General features: G+C 38.5%; 1 protein-coding gene across 1 annotated transcript in view; it reads left to right on the top strand.

Moving 5' to 3' along the window:
• Positions 1–23953, top strand: part of LOC124722941 (rho guanine nucleotide exchange factor 17) — a 649460-nt gene that overhangs the window by 433350 nt on the left and 192157 nt on the right. The window contains exon 8 of the mRNA XM_047248104.1: positions 4350–4441. Within this exon, the coding sequence (XP_047104060.1) occupies positions 4350–4441 (92 nt within the window). The remainder of the gene's footprint in view (positions 1–4349; positions 4442–23953) is intronic.

Here is a 23953-nt window from a genome sequence, read left to right as displayed (position 1 = left end):
TTATGTAAATGCATATCCATATACAAAAATGACCATTTCACACATCCATTAGACATACCTCCCTACATGGAGAAACAGAAAAAGAGAATGAGAGATTCCATCTCATCTGAGACCAGCCAAAAATAAAAATGAAGAATAATTGTGGAGGTTGGTTCATCTCTGTCCACAGAGGTTATAAAGTGTTAAAACACCAATATTCATTTATAAATACCCTGTATATGACATGTATATTACTCAGTAAATATTCTCATTTTGCTGATGAAAATTACAACCCTCTGTCACTAGAGACTCCAAATTGTAGTGTATATTATGGCAGTAAGTAATGTAACTATGACAGCACATAAGAAACTGACCCAAAAATGACTGAAAACATGAATCTGAAGAGTTCATATACATATGGAGCACCTTCTCCTTCAGGATGACAATGCAAGACCACACACGAGTGCTGCAACACCTTGGGTTTACTGTCATCAATCATTTGGCCCCATCTGATTTTTGTCTGTTTCCAAAACTAAATAGCACTGTCAAGGACTTCATTTGGATTGTGATTAAGCAGTGCAAGCAGAGATGAGGGTGTGGCATCATCAACAAAGTCAGACGTTCTACAATGAAGGTACCAACAAACTAGTCTCTCATTGGGAGAAATGTATTTACCATCAGGGTCACTATGTTGAGGAATTAATAAGCACCCATGATGGAAAAGGATGTAGACCATTAATGAAATTTGTTTTATTTAAAAAGCTTTAAGATTTTTCACATAAAAAATCTTGAGGCATTAATTTTCAGCAGACCATCATGGATCTATTGTCCATTTTCACAAAGAAACCCACAACTTTTTTAGGGCACCTACTTATTGCAACAGTATGAGACTACACACAGATTAAGTAACATTTTACGTACCCATAGACTAAAACTATTGAAGAAACTCCACATTACATGGCCATGAAATTTACAAATAAAATCTGAAAGGGGAATTGTAATCAAAATCTAAAAAAAAAAAAAAAAACTGAAAACTAAATGCTATTACCAGTGTAGAAGATTTCTTGACTGAAAACAATTTATAACAGTTTCTGTATAAAGAAGTAATAGCAAATGTACAGTATTATAAGCATAGATATTTTTTATGATAACCATGTAAAATAATATGTATCTGAAGAAGTAACAAGAAATGTGTTATAACCTTATTTTAATTTTATTAGTCTGTATGTAATGTTAGAATTAACAAGTCACCTATGTCACAATCTTTGATTGTATGAGATGCTTTATGTGATAATAAAATTTAATGTGATTTGATTTGATTTCACAAGAAGCTATACAATCATTAACACAACTAAGGTAAATGTAAATTCTGACTCATGGATTACAATTACCGTGCCTGAGGTAATTCAAATAGAAAAGACACTTGCTGAGATAGAGGTAGGGAAATGATTAGATTGTTGGAAAAAGGGTGACAAGATGAACTTTTCAAAATGATCACATTCAGTGAGGTCACTGGTACAAAAGGATGGTTTTCAGAGAAGAAAAGAGACATCAAAAGTATGAAGGAATACCTCCCTGAGGTGCACAAACAATCTTACAGTGAATGGTGCCAAGACTGAACTATAAATTGATTACTGGAGATAGAAGTACTAAAAAAATTGTTTGGTGGACTTAGCCTGTTTAGCAATGCAGTGCAGATTTATTTAGGAAAGCAAATGTTTGTTATTTTTGGGTCATGCCAAGTGATAACTTGCTTTCTTAAAGTCAATGAGCAAGTGATAATGTGGGGTAGTGTATACATACATTTATGTTATTTGAACAAAGTTTATTCTGAATAACCTAGAAAGTAAGTTTTGTTATTTAGCCCCTTTAACATGATAACCTTTCAGTTGTGTCAGAACTGTAGAAATGTATATTGCTATAAACATCTGTCAGTTACTAAAGCAGTTTCAGCAGCATTTATATGGAATATACATGGAGATGACAAAATACATGGGATACCTCCTAATATAATGTCAGACCTAATTTTGCCCGGTATTGTGCAGCAACTTAACTAGAAGTTTAATAATTTTTTCATAATGTGGGGCCACAGTCATAATATATTTCTTTAAAAAGTCAGTACCGCCATTAGACTGATTTTTTATTTGCAGTGTTACATTCACACGATCATGATCTTGGCTTTAAGTTGCCACTATCAAGTGTTTTAATGTTATACAGTGCCTAAGATGGCATGGCTTTAACCAGAAATAGTGACCCTTAGACAATATGTCTAATAGTATATTTTAAATATGACAGTATGCCATCTTAGGCACTGTATAACATTAAAACACTTGATAATGGCAACTTAAAGCCAAAATCGTGATTGTGTAAATGTAACACTGCAAATAAAAAAAAACAGTCTAATGGCAGTACTGACTTTAAAGAAATTAACAAGAAGTTGTTGGGAGTCCCCCGCAGAAATACTGAGCCGTACTGCCTCTATAGCCATCTATAATCCAAAAGTGTTGCCTGTGCAGGATTTTGTATATGTACAAATTTCTAAATTATGGACCATAAAATGTTTTATGGTATTCATGTCAGGCAATATGGGTGGCCAAATCATTCGCTTCAATTCTACAGAATGTTCTTCAGACCAATTATAAACAATTGTGGCCTGGTGACATGACACACTGCCATTCATAAAAATTCCATTGTTGGTCAGAAATATGATGTCCATGAATGGCTGAAAATGGTCTCCTAGTAGCTGAACATAACCACTTCCAGTAACTGTTCAGTACAGTTTGACCAGAGGATGCAGCTTATTTATTGTAAACACCACTCACACCCATACGGAGCCACCACCAACTTGCACATTGCCTTGTTCATGACCTGTGTCCATGGTTTCATGGGGCCTGTGTCACACTTAATCCCTACTATCAGCTCTTACCAACTGAAATCAGGACTCATTTGGCCAGACCACAGTTTAACAGTCATCTAGGGTCCAACTGATATGGTAATGAGCCCAGGAGAGGCACTGCAGGTGTTGGTAAAGATACTCACATCAGTAGTCATCTACCATAGCCCACTAACATCAAATTTCTCCACTCTGTTCTAATGAATACCTTCATATTATATATCCCACTCTGATTTTGGCAGTTATTTCCAGAGTGTTGCTTGTTTGCTAGCTGTGACAACTCTATGCAACAGCCACTGCTCTGTGTCATTAAGTGAAGGCCCTAAGCCACTGCATGATGAGAAGTAATGCCTGAAATTTGATATTCTTGGCATGCACTTGACACTATGGATCTCAGAATACTGAATTCCACAATGATTTCCAAAATGGAATGTCCCATGTATCTAGTTCCAATTACCATTCCACATTCAAAGTCTGTTAATTCCTCCTGTACAACCATAATCATGTCAGAAACCTTTATACAAATCACCCAAGTACAAATTACAGCTCTGCCAATGCACTGTGCCCTTTTATACCTTGTGTATGTGATACTACCCCCAACTGTATGTGCACATATTGCTATCCCATGACTTTTGTCACCTCAGTGTAAGTGCTCTATATGTCAGTCTAGTGTTCTGTGGGTAAAGTACATGAGTCATAAAACACTGCTCCTATTTCTTTGTTGGCAACATTATGTGAGCAAATTGGTAGTTGCATCATTTACACAACTAAACTGTACATAACACTCACAGATGTGGCTATAGTTTCCTCTCTCTTCTCCATAAACCCCTTCCAGAAGTGACTAGCAAATAAAAAATTAAAATATGTATGTGAAGTAACTCTAGCTCATTAACAACAATGAACTGGACATTTTATTCACATGCAAAAACTTCTAAGTACACCATAAGGATATTTTAAAAAATGCAGACAAAAAGTGTGTTTCGTTGGAAGTGAATTAAGGAAACATATAATACAATACATATATTAGTTTTTTAGTTTTAATTTTTTCAATTTTATTTTAACACAATTGAATGATGGAACATACACTGACATTGTCACAGTGGCAGAGCATTGCACTCCCGAAAGTGAGTCCAGTATGCTAACCACTGCACCACCTCGCTTGGTATTAAAAGTAAAATTAAAGGTGTAGGAAAATGATGCATGACTGCTAAGCTTGTCAGAAGCACAACTAAACTGTTAAAGTTGTGTGTGACACTTTTCTATACCTTTTCATTTTTACTACTTTTCTAGTTGCAGGCAATGAATTATGTCTTAGTAATGATAATTCAAACTTGTACTTTTTTATTTTGGTGTCAACACTGTCCAAGTTATTCCACCTAAACTATATGATGAATTGATGCATTTTATCAGTCTGAAGCAATTTTAGCAACATATCTTAAATTAAAATACTAAATTTTGGAATACTGTTCTGTTTCAGCATCCTCCCAGCAAACCTGATCCAGCAGTTGGAAGGAAACAAACACAGAATAGCGATGAGACTCCTCCTTGAAGATGTTGAGATAGTAAAACGTATGATACAGACTTTATTCTTCACAGTATTGTAAATTTAATTTTGCTTAGCAATTCATATTCTTCTGTTAACTAGCAAATAATAAGTGTGCTTCAAAGCAAAAACTAATCTTTGAAATAGTAATGAAAATATACACTCCTTTCTGTCTTCTATTTAGGTATCTAGTTCCACATCTCATTGTGTATAATAAGTATGTGCTGTCTTTATAAGTTATAAATACTCTCCTGTACTTAGATGAACCATGGTTTTCAGTGATTCAATGCTAAACTAGTGATGCATGTTTACAAGATCAGTCATACATTGTTGGCCACTAGGACTGCAATATCATGAAGGATGTGAGCAACAAATGCCAATGGCATAAAGTGTACTGTGCTTGGATATGTAAATGTTTAACATTTCAGATCAAGATGGCATTTGTTGTGAAGCAGCCATCAAAATCTCACATGTTGTGCTCTGCTGCATGTTATGTCACTGGGTGGTCTACCCAGTTTTTGGCAACCGTCTGGTGGTGGCCATTTATTCTAGTTGACAGCTGGTGGGTTGTCATACCAATGTAAAATGCTGTGCAGTGGTTACAGCAGAGCTAGTATATAACATGGCTGCTTTCACAGGTAGCCCACTCTTTGATGAGGTAGGGTAATCCTGTGACAGGACTGGAGTAGGTGGTGCTGGGTGGGTGGATTGGGCAGGTCTTGCATCTGGGTCTTCCACGGGGGTATGGTCCATGTGGTAAGGGTTGGGGGGATGGACAAGATTATGGGGGAGGTTGGGTGGGCAGCAACACCACTTTGGGGGGGGGGGGGGGTTGTAGGAAGTGTCTTGGGTAGTATGTTCCTCATTTCAGGGCATGATGATAGATAATAAATGCTTGGCGAATGATGTGGTTCAGTTGTTCCACTCTGGGGTGCTATTGGGTGACAAGGGGACACTTCTCTGTGGTTGGTTCTTGGGATGGATGTGAGGATCAGGTGTGTGTGAGGGTATGACACAGGATATATGTTTATGAATTAGGTCTGCAGAGTACTGCCTCTTCGTTAAGGCCATTGTGAGGCCTTCAGCGTACTGGGCAATGGAGTTCTCATCACTATAGATGCATCTATCATGGGTAGTCAAACTGCATGGGAGGGATTTTTTGGTGTGGAAGGAGTGGCAGCTGTCAAAATGGAAGTACTGTTGGTGATTGGCGGGTCTGATGTGAACCAAAGTGTGGCTGGAGCCATCTCAGAGGAGGAGATTGAAGGCTAGGAAGGTAGCATAATGGGTGGAGGAGGAACTGGTGAAGTGGATGGGAGAGAAGGTCCCTTGGGCTACCATTATCCAACCCTCGTCCTACCCACAGTGACCTTTTCAACCTATCACATCCTCCAGAAACCCCTACCAACACTCCATGAAATCCAGGGCCAAAACAATCTCAGAAAACAGTTGTTAACCTCTCCACCAAAAGCATTAGGCCCTCAGAAGTTTCAATCCTGCCCAAAGGCCTCACATTCAGCCCTACTCCCAGGTTTTACCATGTTGGACCTGTGAAACACCTAGTCTCCTTCTCCTGTTCCCTACAGTGCAAACATTTCTTTGCCACCAACTCCTCCAACCAAAGCCAATCCAATCCAACATTAAACTCTTCCCCTCTCAATTCATACCACCATCCAACCATGACCCTTGCACATTCTCTCCTAACCAACCGCTGGTCACCTTCTAGGAATTCCCGACTACCAACATTGCCTCACCGTCCTTCCCCAGTTCCCTCCATAAGGACAACAGCCTTTCAACAGAAGAAAGTACTGCCCTACAGAACCTAAATATTGATCCTGACCTTATCATCCTCCTGGCAGACAAAGGTTCCACTATTGTTGTGATGAACTGGAGTAGCTACATGGCAAAGGGCCTCCCCCAGTTATCCAACACCACCACCTAAAAGCTCTGCAAGGGTGGCCCAATCCCAGAAGTCCATAACCTCCAGTCCCTGCTGAAATCCTCTCACTTGAACCCATCTCCATATGCACCTCTGCAAAGGCCCACACACCTGCCTTCTATATGCTCCCAAAAATCCACAAACCTACCAATCCTGGGCACCCAGTTGTGGCTGGTCACAGTGCCCTGCTGAAAGAATCTCAGCCTTTGTTGATCAACATCTCTAACCGACTGTCCAAAACCTAGCATACCACATTAAAGATATCAGCCACTTCCTGCACTGGCTCTCCACCATCCCCGCACCGTTACCCCCTGGATGCCTACTCGCCACTGTTGATGTAACCTCGCTACGCACCAATACACCCAAGGACCTTGTTGTCTCCCAACGCCCTGCATATTGCAAAACCATGACTTCATACCTTGCACATCTAAACAACTGCATCCTAACACATAACTACTTCACCTTTGAAGGGAAGGTATGCAAACAAATTCGTGTACCTCACCCTCTTTCTTCCACAACCTTGACAGCTTCTCTCCCATCCACTTCACCTGGTCCTGCTCCACCCATCGTGCCACCTTCCTATATGTCAATCTGCTCCTCTCAGGTGGCTCCATCCACACCTCAGTCCAGTTCAAACCTACCAACAGTACCTCCACTTTGACAGCTGCCACCCTTCCCACACCAGAAAATCCCTCACATACAGCTTGGATACTCATGGTAGATGCATCTGCAGTGATGAGAGCCCCATCAAATGGTTCAAATGGCTCTGGGCACTATGGGACTCAACTTCTGAGGTCATCAGTCCCCTAGAACTTAGAACTACTTAAACCTAACTAACCTAAGGACATCACACACATCCATGCCCGAGGCAGGATTCGAACCTGCGACCGTAGTGATTGCGCGGTTCCAGACAGTAGCGCCTAGAGCCACTCGGCCACTCTGGCCAGCAGAACACCATCGCCCAGTATGCTGAAAGCCTCACAATGGCCTTCACAGGCAGGCAATACTCTGCAGACTTAATTCACAAACAGATTTCCTGTGCCATATCCTCACACACATTTGATCCTCACATCCATCCCAGGAACCAACCACAAAGAAGTGTCCCCTTGTCACCAAAGTGGTGTTCCACCACCCACCCAATCTCTGCAACGTCTTAGTCCATCCCTATGACACTTCCACCCCTAAATCCCCTGCCACAGGGATCATACCCCTGTACAAGACCCAGATGCAAGACCTGCCCAATCCACCCACCCAGCACCACCTACCCCAGTCCTGTCATAGGCTATTTCTACCTCTTCAGAGGCTGGGCCACATGTGAAAGCAACCATGTTATATACCAGCTCTGCTGCAACCACTGCACAGCATTTTACATTGGAATGACATCCACTAGATGTCAACTAGAACTACCGGTCACCACCAAACTGTTGCAAAAAACAAGGTAGACCACCAAGTGGCATAACATGCAGCAGAGCACAACATCCGAGATTTCAGTGGTTACTTCACAACCAATGTCCTCTGGATCCTCCCCACCACACCCGCTTTTCTGAGCTGTGCAGATGGGAGCTATCCTTACAGTACATCCTTTGCTCCCATAACCTTCTTCACCTAAACCTAAAATAACTCTCTGTCCCCCCACCCAGTAGTGTGTGTGTGTGTGTGTGTGTGTGTGTGTGTGTGTGTGTGTGTGTTTGTTGTACACCTTCCTCTGCCTCAGTAACCACACCCAATTCAGCTAATTGTGTGCTGTTATCTCATGCCCTAGTCTATAAAATCGCAGGCCCAACCATCTGCCACCTACCCCCTCTACCTGCAATCCTAGCTAGCCCACAGACAGGTCCTCATTCTCCCATTAGCTCCTAGATGCTTCCCCCGAACCCATCCCCACCTCCCACCTCAATTCACCCCTCACCCCACCCCATACTTCCACCTCAACCCAGCACACTCACCATGGGGCAGTATAGAGCTGGTAGGCAGCTGAGCACAATGTACAGAAACAGGAGTGTGGATGTCAGTTAGGGTGTATGTGTGAGTTTGTGTGCATGTTTTTCCTACAACTAGGAAAAGGAAGTGCATTCTGAAAGCTAGTTGAGCTCTGTACCTCTTGTCTGTGTGCCTATTGACAATGCAGTGCTTCTATCTCTCAGTTAGTTAAAACATATTTAACAATTTGTGTCTTGTGTTCAGCTCATCTATGATAGACTGGCTGCACTGGAATGTAGTGCACAATGCTCATGTGTGTGGACAGCAGAGTGGGCATGCTTTTCTCATAGTGTTTCATTCAGCCCCCTCATATAATACAATAATTCTCCCATTTGGGACTATAAACAACTGTCAATTTTTCCTGTGGTATAGGATGCCTCTCCAGAGAATCTGGATTAAAAGTGTCCACTTAAATAAACAAAGATACTGTAACTGGAGCTGGTTGTAGACATTATCCTTCAAAATTATCTGAATAAAATGCACTTTATCTCAAAGTATTACTTTTACAGGGCTATAAACTGGTACAGTTTCATGATTTTGCTTATTGAGTATGGTGCTCAAATTTCTAACCTCTATGTTAACCAAAAGAATGGTTTATCTACCATGTTTTTCTACCAAAATTCGAATTTTACTTAATATTCAGGACAAAGTTTATATACTATATTACACATATTACTCAATATTTAAGCCTTTACTAACTCATTTTAATGCACTTAAAAATTATGAAATAAGTCAGTTTTCTTGGAAACTACTATACAAATTGAACTGAAACTCAAGATACTTCACTTTTGCATAAATCTGAACACTATAAGCTACATAAGTTATGTGATTTGTCGAATTGCTACCCACCAGTACTGACCTACAGATCATGTGGGCTACAGTTGGAGGGATGGGAAGTCCCACCATCTCTGCATTAAAGGCTAATTTGCATATGGGTGGCAAGCCACAAGCTGTAATTGCTTCCCCACATGGGTTTCTCATTTAGAAATCACATTTGCATGTGGATAGTTTGTAAGAGGATTGTGTTATGCCTTGTGCAGGAAGAATAAATGTCTACCAGCACATGTTAGAACTCAATAGTGACAGAATGGTGACATGTCAAGATCGTGGTTTGTCATTTGATGATATTGTTTTTTGTATCATTCCAGATCCCATGACTGTAACACAGATATGGAATCTATGGCTTCAGGAGAGTCAGACCCCACACCATGCAGAATTTCCACACATGTAACTAGTATCTGAAAGGACAAACATACTGTTGAATCATCCATGCAGAATTGTAGAGATAAATCAGATGTCTTGAGTCAACAAATGGGCTTTTTTGGAGAAAAACAAATATCCAAATGGATGCTAAGGTGATGTCTGGAACATCAACAGAGATTATCAGTGTGGTGACCATTGTTGTGGATTCCCATGAATTGGTAACAGAGATAGGGAGGCCAACAGTGGTGTACCCAATGACAACACAGGACACAAGAGTGGCACTATGTCATATTTTCGCGTGAGTTCTGATTATGATAGATATCTCATGTGTGGAAGCTTTGGGGAGAATGAATATTACCAGATTTCATTCACATTATCATTTGGGCATAGCACCTGGCATGATGGAAGGGGTGCTACTACATACATAAGAGATTCATCTCTGCTTCACATAAATGGTAATTTGAATGGTAGCCATTACATTTCTGATTGCTATGGCTGGTGGCTGTTCCCTGTCTTTGAGGCATCTGTGATGTTATCTCTCAAGAAGATAATGAACAACTGCACATTGCCCATACCATCCTGGCCTACCTCGATGCCAGCAACTACGACTGATGAAGTCTGGCATAGAGTTGAAGTACCATGGAATGACATACCTGTGTCTGCCATCTGTGATTAGTTCAGCATGATGCCCAGGCAGGTTAGAGCTGTTGTTGTTGCCAAACATGGCAGCTGTGTTTGTATACTGAATGCACTTAGTTCATCCCCAATATCTCCTGCATTTTAATGGTGTGTTCTTCCTATTCTACTGTATATGCACAATAAGTAAAATTTTGTTATTTGTTATCCATCCTGATGTTGCAGTTTTAATGGCCAGCAGTTTATTTCACATCTAAGAACAGGTAATTTGTTTCTATGACTACTGGATTGGCTGTAGCTAGAGACAAAGTGTATTTGATATTCAAAACTGGTTAGTTTTCTTTGAAACTTCTTGACTGTTTAAAACTGTTTGTCAAACTGTGATTAATGGGCAATCTCCTGCTGACAGAACCACCCAGGAACAACTCATGACCTGCCTCGGAAATTCGCTTTTGCCAGTACATCTCTCCTACTTTTCAAACTTCATATCTCTCCTGCATACCTTGTCTAAGGTATCCAGGAATGACTCACGAGCTGCCCCCACAACTAACAGAGAGACTGCACATACTTGTCATCACTGATTTTGTTTGAATTCATGGTATACGCAGGACTTGACCAGAAATGAAAATGAAAAATGTGGGAGCTCCAGATGGCCAAGAATTTAGAAAAAATAACATTTTTAGTATGGGTCAGGTGAGAGATGAGCCATTAACACTAGTGTAGTTTCCAGACAGTGGACCTGCCAGGTTAGCCGAGACTGCTAATGCGCTGCTTCCTGGACTCGGGGCAGATGCACCAGCCCCGGATCAAATGCACCCAGCAGAGTAACAATGAGGGCTGGTGTGCTGGCCAGCCTGGGTGTGGTTTTTAGACTGTTTTCCACATCCCCCCAGGTGAATACCAGGCTAGTCCCCTTGTTCCACCTTAGTTACATGACTCGCAGACATCTGAACATGTTCACACTATTCCATGGATTACACTAGACGCAGACAGCTGGGGTACACTAATTCAATCCCGGAGGGTAGAGGGGGGGGGGGGGGGGGGGGAAGGGGGGCAGGAAGAGCATCCAGCCACCCCTTAACATTAACCTTGCCAAGTTCTTTTCTAACAATGCCAACCCTGCGAAACTGTGGGATAAATGCACCAGGGAAAAAGTTTCCAGACAGCAGTTGGTGCACCAGGAAGAGTACAGGATGGTAATCCAAGGATTTTGGGGTCAAGTCCCTACGCAGAATTTTTTTTTTTTTTTTTAATTCTAAATTATTACATTACTTACACTGCAAATAAACTGAAATACTGCTCAATATGATGTATTTATACTATATTTGTAATAGGCATGAAAAGGAAGGGCAAAGGATAATTTGAGGCTGCAAATAAATTTAAAGAAAGTGAGTGTAAGGCATACATTACAGGTCTATATACAAAATTAGATACTTTTATTATTTTATAGTTAATGATATACATATGTTGGGGTGATATTAATTGTAAATACAGGGGAGTAGTAATTTTCTCAGCATCATGCACATGTTTTGAACATAGCATTTTTACAATTATGTGGGTGTTTTAAAGCTTCCATTGAAACAAAAATTTGGCTTATATTCATAGAAACTTCTTCCTCATCGCACAGTTTGGCAGCAAATCATGTGTAATATATCATTTCACCATTTCTGTGAGGTAAGGGCAGTTTTGAAACTTTTTGATCAAATCCTTTACCTGATGATAAAAACAGGCACCACAGGTTTGTACTAGTAGAGTGCATTTGAGTGGGAATCACTTTGATACTGCCCAGTGGAAATCATACACAGTCATATCACAAACAAAATTTAATTTCCTGTCAATTCCTGACCCCTAAGAAATACAGATACAGGATCATTTTTCAACAACTTACACATACATTGAGTCATGATATACATATAGGTTTGTCAGTAAAAAAATTAGGAAATGTATCACTTCTTGTAGTGGCATACAACTACATTACCATAAATGTGATAACATCACAAGGAGGAAAATTCTCCTACCTAGTTGCCAAAGAACAGAGAACTGAATCAACATGAACAATAGCATCAGTCAACCATGCTTGTTTAACTTCTACTGCAACATTGGTTGAGGCAAAATAAAAACATCCATCATGAAACTCTGCTGAACTGTACAGAGCATCAGTCACCTGTTGTGTCTACATCATGTGTGTCACTGGCATTCAGCTATCTAAAAGACTATCTTAGATGTAGAGACTGACTACAGTATGGATGTTGATACTTCAAAAGTGATGTTCTCGATGGTCCATTACTGTTTTGTGGTGGACATACTGATTTTGCTTTAACTAATGTTGTAGTTGAAGTTGGACAAGCATTATTGACTGTTGCTATTGTTAATGGTGATTCATCTCTCTGTTCTCTGGCACCCAGTTCAAAGAATTTTTGTCCTTCTGATGTTATCACATACAGGACATTTATGGTAACTCAGTCTTATCCTGCTACAAGAAGTGATTTGTCTGCTAATTTTGTTATTGACAAACCTATATGCGTAAGAACTCAATGTATGTGTAAGCTGTTGAAAGATGATTCTCTATCTATATTTCTTACGGCTTGTGGAATTGCTATGAAATTTAATTTTGTTTGTGATATGACTATGTATAATATAGTATTTATGCAAGGGTGCAGTGACACCTGTAGACTGAAGGATGTAATACATTGTCTAATAGACTATGTAATAAACTACATGCTGATCTTTTGGTTTTGGTCACGAGATTGTGGAACCCATGATATTAATTGCTGATCATCAGTCCCACCATGACTGAACAGTTGGTTTCTCAATTTACTTTTCAAGAATTCATGAACTTCATGAAAAAAGTGTGATGGAGCACCATTCTGTTGATAGATGAAGTCCACACTCTTGGTCTTGAGTTCTGGTATGAGCCAATTTTCCAGCATACCCAAATACATGTGTCCTGTAATGGTCTTTTCAAAGAAGAGAAAGGGACCATAAACATTAAACTGTGAGACTGCACAGAACAAATTAACTTTTCATGAATCTACATGATAGCATGGTTGTCCTCTGTCTCACAAATTCACACACTGTGCCTTTTCACAGTGCCATTCACAAGAAAATGTTGCTTCATTAGTGAAGATGAGTTTTTCACAAAACCCATCCTCTTCCATAAACCGTTGCAGTTGAGCTGAAAATTAAAAATGACTTACTTTGTCATCAGGACTTCATCTCGTAGTAACTGCAAGAGGTGAAGCTTCAGCTTCAGTCATTTCTTTAAGATCTTTCAGATGGTCAGTTGTGGTATGTTTAGCTCTCTGCTTACTCTGTTCATTGATTTCTGTGGGCTATGTGGAAACTCACCTGTATGCAATCAACCATTTCTTCAGTCACTGCAGGCTAACCCATTGATTTCCCCTTCAGAGGCATCCTGAAGCCTTAAAATACATGCACCATCACCAAATGGAGTTGGAAGTTTAAGGTTCTTTGTTGAACTTTGTTCTGAAGTGTTGTTGCGTTGTCAAGGTAGATAGATGTGAATGCATTTCAAGCACAACTTGTGCTTTCTCAGCACCTGTCACCATCTAGCCTAACTGCTCACTGCTCTGCACTCATGGGAGAAATCTAAAGTGCAGCTGCAACAATACAAAATTTTTCTATATGAGTGTTGGTTTTTGTGACAATATGTGAATTGCTGCAGCTACAGTGAATTTATAAAATACCTTGACTCATTTATAATACCCTTCTGTATTCAATTATTTTCTCAACACTTCTGGGTATTTTTATTGAGGTCTTATCCAATGCTGTTTTCTTCCAAATAATTATTGATAATTTGAATAATTTTGCCTTACACTCTTGAGTAGAGGAATCCCAGCAGCAATCAGAAAATTGTGCTTGTGGACAGCTACTGCTGGATTTAGAATCTCCTTGTAACAATTCTTGAAACATTCAGAATATGGAAAAAATATAAGTTTAACTGATTTTTTATTATATGAGTGCATCTCAAAAAAATTCTGTAAATGACATTGTAATTCTCTGACAATCAGTATTTACTCACACATTTTTCTAGACAGGACAATGTAAGCCCCCTCCCCCCTTATATTCATATAATATTCTATTCATAAACGTTTTACTTAAGTTTATGACAATCTGACTATAGTGAAGGGGTTTGTTGCACCGGACATCCAAGTCAATAGCCTATAAAACCATTTGCTTACCACTATCTTGTGCTTTGCATTGTATAATTGTAGGAAACTATATCTAATGGCTGTCCAGTAATAATAAAAGCCATTTGATTTAAACTTTGTTTATGTTGCATAGGACAAGTATCTGGGCTCCAATTGCTCTCACGTAGGTCATGAACACATTTTTTGCTTAGTCACAAAGATCAGTTTTTTTCGTTATATTGGCATTCAGAAGAATGATATTCAGAAGATATTACAAAATGTTACAAAATTTTAGCAACACAATACTCCTAACTCATTTTCATACTAAAAGGGTACAATAATCTTGTGACTTTGATTGGATTGATGAAATCATTAATATCAAAGCAAATATTTGATTATTAGTTGACAACAAAAATGTCAAATGATTTCAGAAAGAGGGTCTCATCAAGCAAATATGGATAACAAACAGACTGTAGAAAGTCAAGTATGTTAATAATTTAAATCATAAATTACATAGTGTGTCTTCACTACAAATGTTCAATCAAATTCAGATATCCAAACTAGTCATATTTCGATCAAAAAAACAACACAAGTATGAAATGTAAATGATATGGTAGAAAATTATAACCATACAATACAGAAAGTAAAGTCACTGACACTTTTTGAAATGACCAAAAAGTTAGCAATGCAGAAATACAGAGCAATAAAACAAAAATAAGCTCAGAATAATTTAAAAATAACTCTTTGACTGTATTATTTTCTAAATTTAAAGTTTTGATGGGTCTTAAGCAAAAAACAAATAAATCATAATTTTGTTAATAACATGTCTGCTATAAGAGAAAACACACACTTCTGCACAAGTAACTCCTTGCAATTGTATTTTATTTAGCATTGTGCCTCAGACAGCTTCTTACTGGACTCCTGTTCACTTTTGTTCAAACAAAAATCACTTTTGCTTGTCATGTCAAAATGGCACATACTTCCCACAAAATACTAATTTTTCAGGATGTTGCTTCCTGTCGCACTGTGCTGGCCCAATTGACTACATTGGTGTATTGACCTAGTTCCTCTGACTGTTTGGCTGTTCTGCACTGCCCACTGCACATGCACAGCAGACAATACTGCTATTGGTGACTGATTTCCATGACACCACACTTCACTGACACACGTGCAACAGAATGGTGTGGCCTCAACACTGTGTGTCACATGGCATCCTGCACCAAGTGCACATGATTTCATTAAACAGAGAGTAGTTTCATACACTCAGTTCACATCAGCAGTTCCTAGGTAGGCATTATTGTTCCTTACGGCATTTCCCCTGTGGACTGATGCTTAAATTAAACAAAATATTTGCACAGTTCAACACTGTTGTGATGGGTGGTCATAATTCAAATTGCACAACAACACTTTATTCATCAGCTCTGTTATCCTCATTACTGTCATTGTTACTGTCTTGTGCATCTATGTCTATAGCTATAATCTGCAAGCCACTATGAAGTGCATGGCATCCCACTGTACATCTGTAAGGGCTTTTTCTTGTTCCATTCAAATATGGATCATGGGAAAAACTATTGCTTAAATGCCTCCAGTCTCTGTGTGCACTGTAATTGATCTAATATTATCCTCAAGATCTCTATGGGAGCAATATGTTGGGTGTTTTAGTATATCCCTAGATTCATCATTTAAAGCCAGTTCTTGAAACTTTTTCAGTAAACTTTCTTGGAATACTTTCTGTCCTTCTTCAAGAGTGTGCCAGTTCAACTCTTTTAACATCTCAGTGACACACTCCAACATTTCAAACAAATCTGTGGCCATTCACATTGCCCTTCTCTGGATGTGTTCAATAAGCACTGGTACTGCTACTTATACCAAGTGCACACTGGCATTATTACCCAACTAAGTACATATTTTTTCAATGTGTGGTCAACTATTCTATTAAACTTGAGTCACAGTTCTTCTATGTGCTCCTGCCTGAGCTGAAAGTTTCAAGTTTGTGACTGAGGTTTGACACTATGTATTCTCTGTCTAGTTTACTGAACATGTAAATCTTTCTGCTTGTTTTAGTTGCCCTTTGTGTTTTGGTATTCATTGTTGCTATAATTGCCTCATGGTCATTGGCACCATTTTTGATGTGGACATCTCCAGAGAGGTCAATCCTGTTTGTTGCCATTAGATATAATATATTTCCATCATGAGTGGAATTCTGAACTGTCTGCTCTAGGTAGTTTTCAGAAAAGGCATTTAGTAATGTTTCAGAGGATGAACTGTCATGCCAGCCGGTGTGGCTGTGTGGTTAAAGGCGCATCAGTCTGGAACCACGTGACCGCTACGGTCGCGGGTTCGAATCCTGCCTCGGGCATGGATGTGTGTGATGTCCTTAGGTTAGTTAGGTTTAATTAGTTCTAAGTTCTAGGCGACTGATGACCTCAGAAGTTAAGTCGTATAGTGCTCAGAGCCATTTGAACCATTTTTTGAACTGTCATGGATACCACAAACAAAGCTATAATTATCCCAATTGATTGTTGGAAGATCAAAGTATCATTCAATGATTACAGGAATGACCCAAGTATGAGCTTGGAGCTCATGTGACAGGCATCTTTTGTTCCAACATGTGCCACAATCTGTAGTTGGTTGCACCCTGTTCCCTCAACGGCTGCTGAAATAGCCTCTTCAGCATAGGCCTCCATAGATATACACTGCGTGTACCTGGTGTTTCTCCCCATCCCTTGGTGCCATTTCCTTAAGGGGTACCATTATTTACCATATGTTTGAACTTTTTTACATCTTAATTACTTATTTATTACTTAATTATGTACTGCACATCTTCTTTCCCACATCAAGCTTCAGTATCAGGACGCTTAATGTGAAGCATATTTGAATGGTCTATCCTAATAACATGATATAGTTGTTTATAAATGGGCTAAAACTTATTGATGGCTTCATCAATTCTTTTTTATTGTGGTTTGTACACTATGAGATGCATATGCGTTTTGTGGCCAGCTTTTCTTTTTTCTGCCATTTGAAATGACATCTTCTCCACCTTTTTGATCTTCTCAGCCAATGTAATACCATTATAAGGTAAATCCTTGATCCCTTCATATCAGATTTTCAGTCAAACAACATTTCAGTATAGGTGTATCCTATCGAGATACGCAATGTGAGTTTAAGATGCTCTAAAACTGTGAGATGTACTGTCCCCACTTTCCATGTCTTCTTTGACAGAACTCTCTTCAAAACTATTTAACTCCTTCACCACATGCTGTGGTGAACCTGATGCTGGTCTGTAGCATGGTTTTTGTACTGGTATCACACCAGATTTCTTTGACATCTCATTCCATGTGTTCCAGCAAATTGACTTCCATTAACACTAATTATCTTCTTCAGAATGTATATGTTCAAGAAGTAATCTTTTCTCAATTATGTCACACTGGCACCTCCACTAACTTTTTGTAATACAGATTAATATATTTAGAGAATAGTTCTAAAGCTACTAATATCTCTATGGCACCATCTATAGTTTGTGGTAACAGACCATGATATCAACATCCACTACTTGTTTCAGTTTATCTGGAAGCATTGGATGCATAAAAGCTTTCCTCTTTACTGTGGATGTCTTACTTCTTTGATGCACACCACGGGTTTTTAGTCTGTTGGTCGTCCTCTTCACAATGTTATTAAACGGTATGCTTGTCTCTCGTTGATGACATTTTTGATGTTTCACCAGTACAAGTGGCTGGTATTGTGAAGATTTAGATTTAGATTTAACCACCTTTCACTGCTGGTGACAGACAGTCTACCTCAGCAATGGAGGGTGATGTTTTGACAATGGCAGCCATTTATGCTTGTGAAACACCAGAAAAATCATCCAACAAATGTCAGTTGAAGAACCTGGAACAGAAGCCAAAAGAGAATGGTCTCAGAACCTAGGTAGCAAGCATCATTCATGCTAAGCTGAGGTACAAATTACAGACAGCTGCATCCAGTAAGTTCAGTAGCCACCAGTGGAGACTCCTCAACATCTTGGACAGGACTTCCTGGCAGTTATACCAAGTGCGCACTGGCATTATTACCCAACCCATCTGCTATTTCCTTGAGGGACACCATAATCCACCTGTCATTGGAGTGCCCAACAACCATCAAACCTGCCCTTTGTGACTGTATGGTCTTAGCAGGAAAGTCAGCCACTGACCCAGTGTATTAGACATTCCGTGCTGACTCAGATGTGTTATCAACACGGGGTAGTACCTCACACCTGCTGCTAAGGTATAAGGAGCCAGCCATGTGGCCAATTTCCACTCTTGTCCTCTGCCCAGAGATATGTAAACCCACCACTGTCCACCACACATCTTTGAGTGAAGACAGAGTGCTCAGATGTTGTGCACCTGAAGATGCAATAGACTCAGGGTCTCCACGGAACTGGAGAGGTATTGCAGCATTCACCCCTGGTACCCCAACACAGTGCTGTAGTTTACTGTAGCAACCTGAAGCCTGTTGATCATGAGCAATGCGAGTTCTAATTGTTTCTGGACAAAGGCCAATTCACCTGGTTTCCACATACAACAAGCCAAGTCCCTATCCATTTGTAACTGCTAAACAAGAACCAAAATAAATATATAAAAATAAAAAATTAAAAAAATTGCTATCTTGTCATTTAGATGTCACTGAAGGTGATAATACTAAACAATATCATAAACTGAAAACTACAAGCAGCTGTATGAACACTAGCTTACTGAACACAAGTGCACAGCATACGGGCAGACAAAAAATGAGACTACAAACTCACTGCTCTACAATGTTCGAAATACCTGACAGTAGCGTTGTAGGAGGCACTAATCAACAGTACTGAAACTACAATACACACAAAATATAAACAAGAAAACAAAAAGCAATTCTGATGTCTTTTAAGTGATGCTGAAGGCAATACTACTAATCAAAGCCACTAAGTAGGAAGTGCAGTCTAGCGTATCTATATGCTTTGTGGTTGGGCGCTTTCTGGTTCAAATATCTCGTTAGATTTCTAGTGTCCAGTAATAGCCTAACTTTACCTTTTTATTTTCATCTGATACAAAAACAGGACTGCAGTTCTGACTATGGTTCAACTATATAATGCCTGCTGGTATCTTCTGTAGCTCTTTTTCTACAGCTTTCTTCTCTGCTTGGTGTACCAGGCACAATGATTATAGAAATTTTTATATGATCAGATTCTAATTTTGTATGGTGGCTCTTTAATTTTACATGATAATTGTATGCTGCTACTAAGTGATATTAATTCTGGGACTTTACCATGAGTACTCCTGCAGTCTATGGATACCATATTAACATTTTCCCTGTCACAAAGTTTTTATTCCATATCATCTCTTGCTCCATCAGTTTCACTGATTTTATAAATAATTTTGTGTTTCTCATTTAATGGAGCTTCTTCTTGAGTACATTATTTTATCTCAATCTTTTTCCTCAGCAAACTGCCAATCTTCAATCCTGACTTCACACACTGTGACACAGGCAGTCCCTCATTTGAATCATCTTCTCATTAAATGACATTGCCTCTATAGCCGCTTCATTATTCACCTCCATAGCTTCATTAGCAAAATTCAGATTTATTCCATTCTCTGACATCTAATCAGCACTGCAATCACCAGCTCATAACATTGCAGAATCACCATCAACACAATATTTATACTCCCCAGTTTCTGCATCTAATAATACTTTGTGGTCTTATAGCTACAACAATTTTAAGTACACTGACTGGTAATACAAAAATATGTGCTGCTTTCTTCTAAAGTCTACTGTAGAAAATATTCAACACAGCACTCACATGACTTCCAGAATCCAGGAGAATTCTTACTTCTTCTTTGCCTTAATTGTACGAGTGATGACATCTTCTTTGCTATGCTCTCTTCTTCATAAAGTAATTCTTCTTGTTCTCCATTCAGGTCTTCTGCATTAATAATGGCAATTTGCTTCTGCTCTGTCTCCAAATTTTGGTCCAAAGGCTATCATTCATCCTTCATGATGGTTTTAAGCCAATAACACTTTTTTACATTTTTTAAATTCCGTTTCGGTAATTTGATCATCGAAGGTCATGATGTCATTGAGTTCTTACATGACACAACCTCATGAATTCTGATAATGACATGTACAGTGTAAAGGAAAAGTCAATGAAACTGTTAGAAATACACTTTGATAATATGTTATGTTGAAACAATATCCAAAAGTTGCTGATGTTTCTTTTAAACCATTTCCATTTGGTGCATCATCTCACTGTGTTGGCACTGTTGAATTTACACATATTTAAGACACATATTTTTCTCCATATGCTATTATCTCCATTCTGTGGACCAAATTATATAGATTTTTAGAAAATTTTACGTGACTAAAATGTTGTACAACAGTCAAAGGCTTTATTCAGCTGTGGCATCAACTCACTGCATAATGTAGGCTACTTTTGCCACTGTGCCAAATACAAATGTTAAAACTAATTGGTTTACAGTGTCAAAAGATATTTTGAGTGTAAACTGAATACTTTCATCTTGACCGCGGGCTTTACACTTGCATGATTCATATGTTAAGTGGATCTGTTGCTGCACATAATGATACCATAACATCCAAATAAAAAATATATTGATGAGACAAGTTATATGCTATTGTCAGTGGAATTCTGTAGTTTATTTGATACTGATCAGCATCTTTAAAGTAAATTGGAGGATATAGAAGTTTTCTTTTCGATTTTTTCTGTCTTTGACAAGCAGGATGGTACTGCCTTGCAAGTAATGAAAAGGTCATTATGTAACAGCAGTCATGGTTGTTTAGACATTAATATAATTCTGCTCCATCCACCAAATAAATCCACAATAGTGTTTAACACACACACACACACACACACACACACACACACACACACGTGTGTGTGTCTGCACATGTGCTTGCATCAAGCTAATGAAATCTGCCTTCAGAGCATAGAGACATATAAAATTCTCTTAGTAAGTGAAGTTATATTACTTTTGGGTCATTACAAAATGTTTGAGAAACAAAAAAATACAGCTATATAATATATCTTGTCTCCAATCATGGATATCTGAGGCTATAGGTAGGGACTTTGTTGTTGAGCAACATCTTTCAGATCATAAATTTGCAATATTAAAGCATAAAATGTCAATTACAGCTAAACAAAAAATCAACATTTTTATAAATTGAATCACTGTATCACTATATCATATTTAATCTTCAGACTTGATGTAAAATATTTCTTTGAGACAACATATTTAAGAAAAAAAAAAATTCATATGATGAATGATACTTTTTTCTCTGATTGAGACCTTATATTGTTCAGAAATATCAATTAGTGTCTTACCCTACCATAATGGATCACTTTGCAATGACTAAAGATCTGAAATGTTCATTGTAGACTGAAATTCATAATCTGACAAACACAGGAAATTAAGAAACATAGCTGAATCTCTAGCTTCAGGATCTTTACAGAGATGAAACCTTGGAAATGAAAAGAATATGCATATATGTACACAGGGGTTCAAGGGAAGACAAAAGTCCTACCAAATGCTGCATTCGGAGGAAACAACATTCAGGAATAGATCTGGAAATAAAAAATCATTCATTCATTCATTCATACACCATTCACATAAACCCCTCCTTGAAGTGGGGTCAAGTTATAAATTAAGAAGCAGAAGCAACCACTGTAGGCTACTTTTGTAAGCTATAATTGGAAAAGTGTTAACACACTGATAATCATGATAGTGACTTTTAGATTACTCTATATAGTTTTATGTACACTGGGAGAAAAATAGCTACTTTTAAGGAAAATGAAACTGCATCTCCTTGTAAACCTCTCAGGTGCTAGTTTTATCTAATTCTGCATATAAAACACATTTTTAAATTTCAAGAGAAGAGTATCAACTGTCTATATACTGGCAAAGTCGATATCTCTTTAATGCAAATGTTAGAATTAAGTGGAATTTGCATCCCTGGGTCCACATATTCTGATTAATTGTAGAACGTGTAAGGTATTCTTTTACTTGTTTTTTAATACCTGCAGATTTTCAATATCTTGATGTCTGCTGGCAACCTGTTATAAACTTATGCACCAGAATATGAAATTCCATTATGACCATAGATAGGGATACACAGACTATACAGAAATCATTTTTGTTTCTAGAAATGTGGTTGTGAACTATTTTGTTCATTCTAAATTTATTCTCATTTTTAACCAAAAATAGCATTAGGGAGTATTTATACTGGCATGTAAATGTAGGAATCTCTAAGTCTCTGAAATGAAATGAAATGTCATGTGGTGAGGTCCTCCCGATGGGGAGACCTGAAAGCTTGGTACAGCAAGTCTTCTGAGGTGATGCCACTTTAGTGTCTTGTGCATCAATGAAGATGAAATGATGATGATGATGAAGATGAAGATGACACAAACACTCTGTCCCTCAACAGAGAAAATCTCCCAGCATGACAAGCCGGCAAACTGTCCACTCAACTACAATGGCGGACTAAACCGCTAAAGAGATTGGCCAACAGCCAAGGTTCCTAACAGCAAAGATTCATATTCTGGTCTACCTTCAATAATATATAAAACACATATGGGAGAAAAATGGCATATTAATCAACTAATGACCCCCTGTTTACAAACTAGTTATCAGAGAGGTAACCAATCTTATGAAGTGTTGCTAACAAGCTCTCTGCCTGTAGAATCAAGCAGTTAGGAAAAGTTAGTTGAAAATTAGGAACATGTTCAGTGAGTTCAAGTCACACTTAAATACTCTATAGGGTGACTACTATCAAAAGCTGGGGGAATTGGATTTAGTAGCAGCCATCAAAAACACTTGCCAGACTCATAACGTTGATAGAAGGAGTTATGGTCCTGATTGACCAAAATTACCAGTGACAGATCTGTACATGTTTCTGTAAAGTGCAAATTATGTACAGGACAAAACATATTGCAATAATTCAAATGGCACAATAATGTAGGTATTTTACTAGAGACTAAGACACACTAATGACAAACAGGAACCTCAAACTGTAGAGTGCAACTGAACATAAGATTGAAAGAAGAGCAGAAAGTGGAGGTAACATGGCAGTCTTTGTAAATCAGAATATGGAATACAAAGAAAAACAACAGTGAAGACAGTGGAAATTGGAAACAATAGCAATAGTGATGAAGACAAATGTATGTCACTGTGTACTTGTATCTGAGTGCTGATCTGACTGATCATTAATTCCAGGGGAATCTTTCACATAAACACACAAAATAACACCCAGAATCAAAATGATTTGACTGTGGTTGAGAAATGATAGTGTTGGTACAGGTGTCTTCAGAAAATAATCATGGTAGTTGTCAGATTGATGAAATGACGATTTCACCAAAGTTATGGATCATAAAACACACAAACTGCGCCCAGTTAATCCAGCAACTAATTTAAATTTAAAATCTAATTCAGTGGGCTTCTTGAAACCATGTGAGCCAAAAGTTCTTTTTAATGGAGCAAGTTAATACATATTCACAAGATGCTGATAACAAAATTTAAAAACCAAAATACAACCCTTCACAAATTAAAAACAACACAAAAAATGGCAATGCAGCAGTTCCTTTTGGATGAGTCCATATTATCAGA

Source organism: Schistocerca piceifrons, chromosome X (assembly GCF_021461385.2).
Source record: "Schistocerca piceifrons isolate TAMUIC-IGC-003096 chromosome X, iqSchPice1.1, whole genome shotgun sequence".
In the NCBI taxonomy this organism is placed as follows: Eukaryota; Metazoa; Arthropoda; class Insecta; order Orthoptera; family Acrididae; genus Schistocerca; species Schistocerca piceifrons.
The sequence above is the reverse complement of the archived record's forward strand: the minus strand, read 5'-3'. Positions and strand labels throughout refer to the sequence as shown.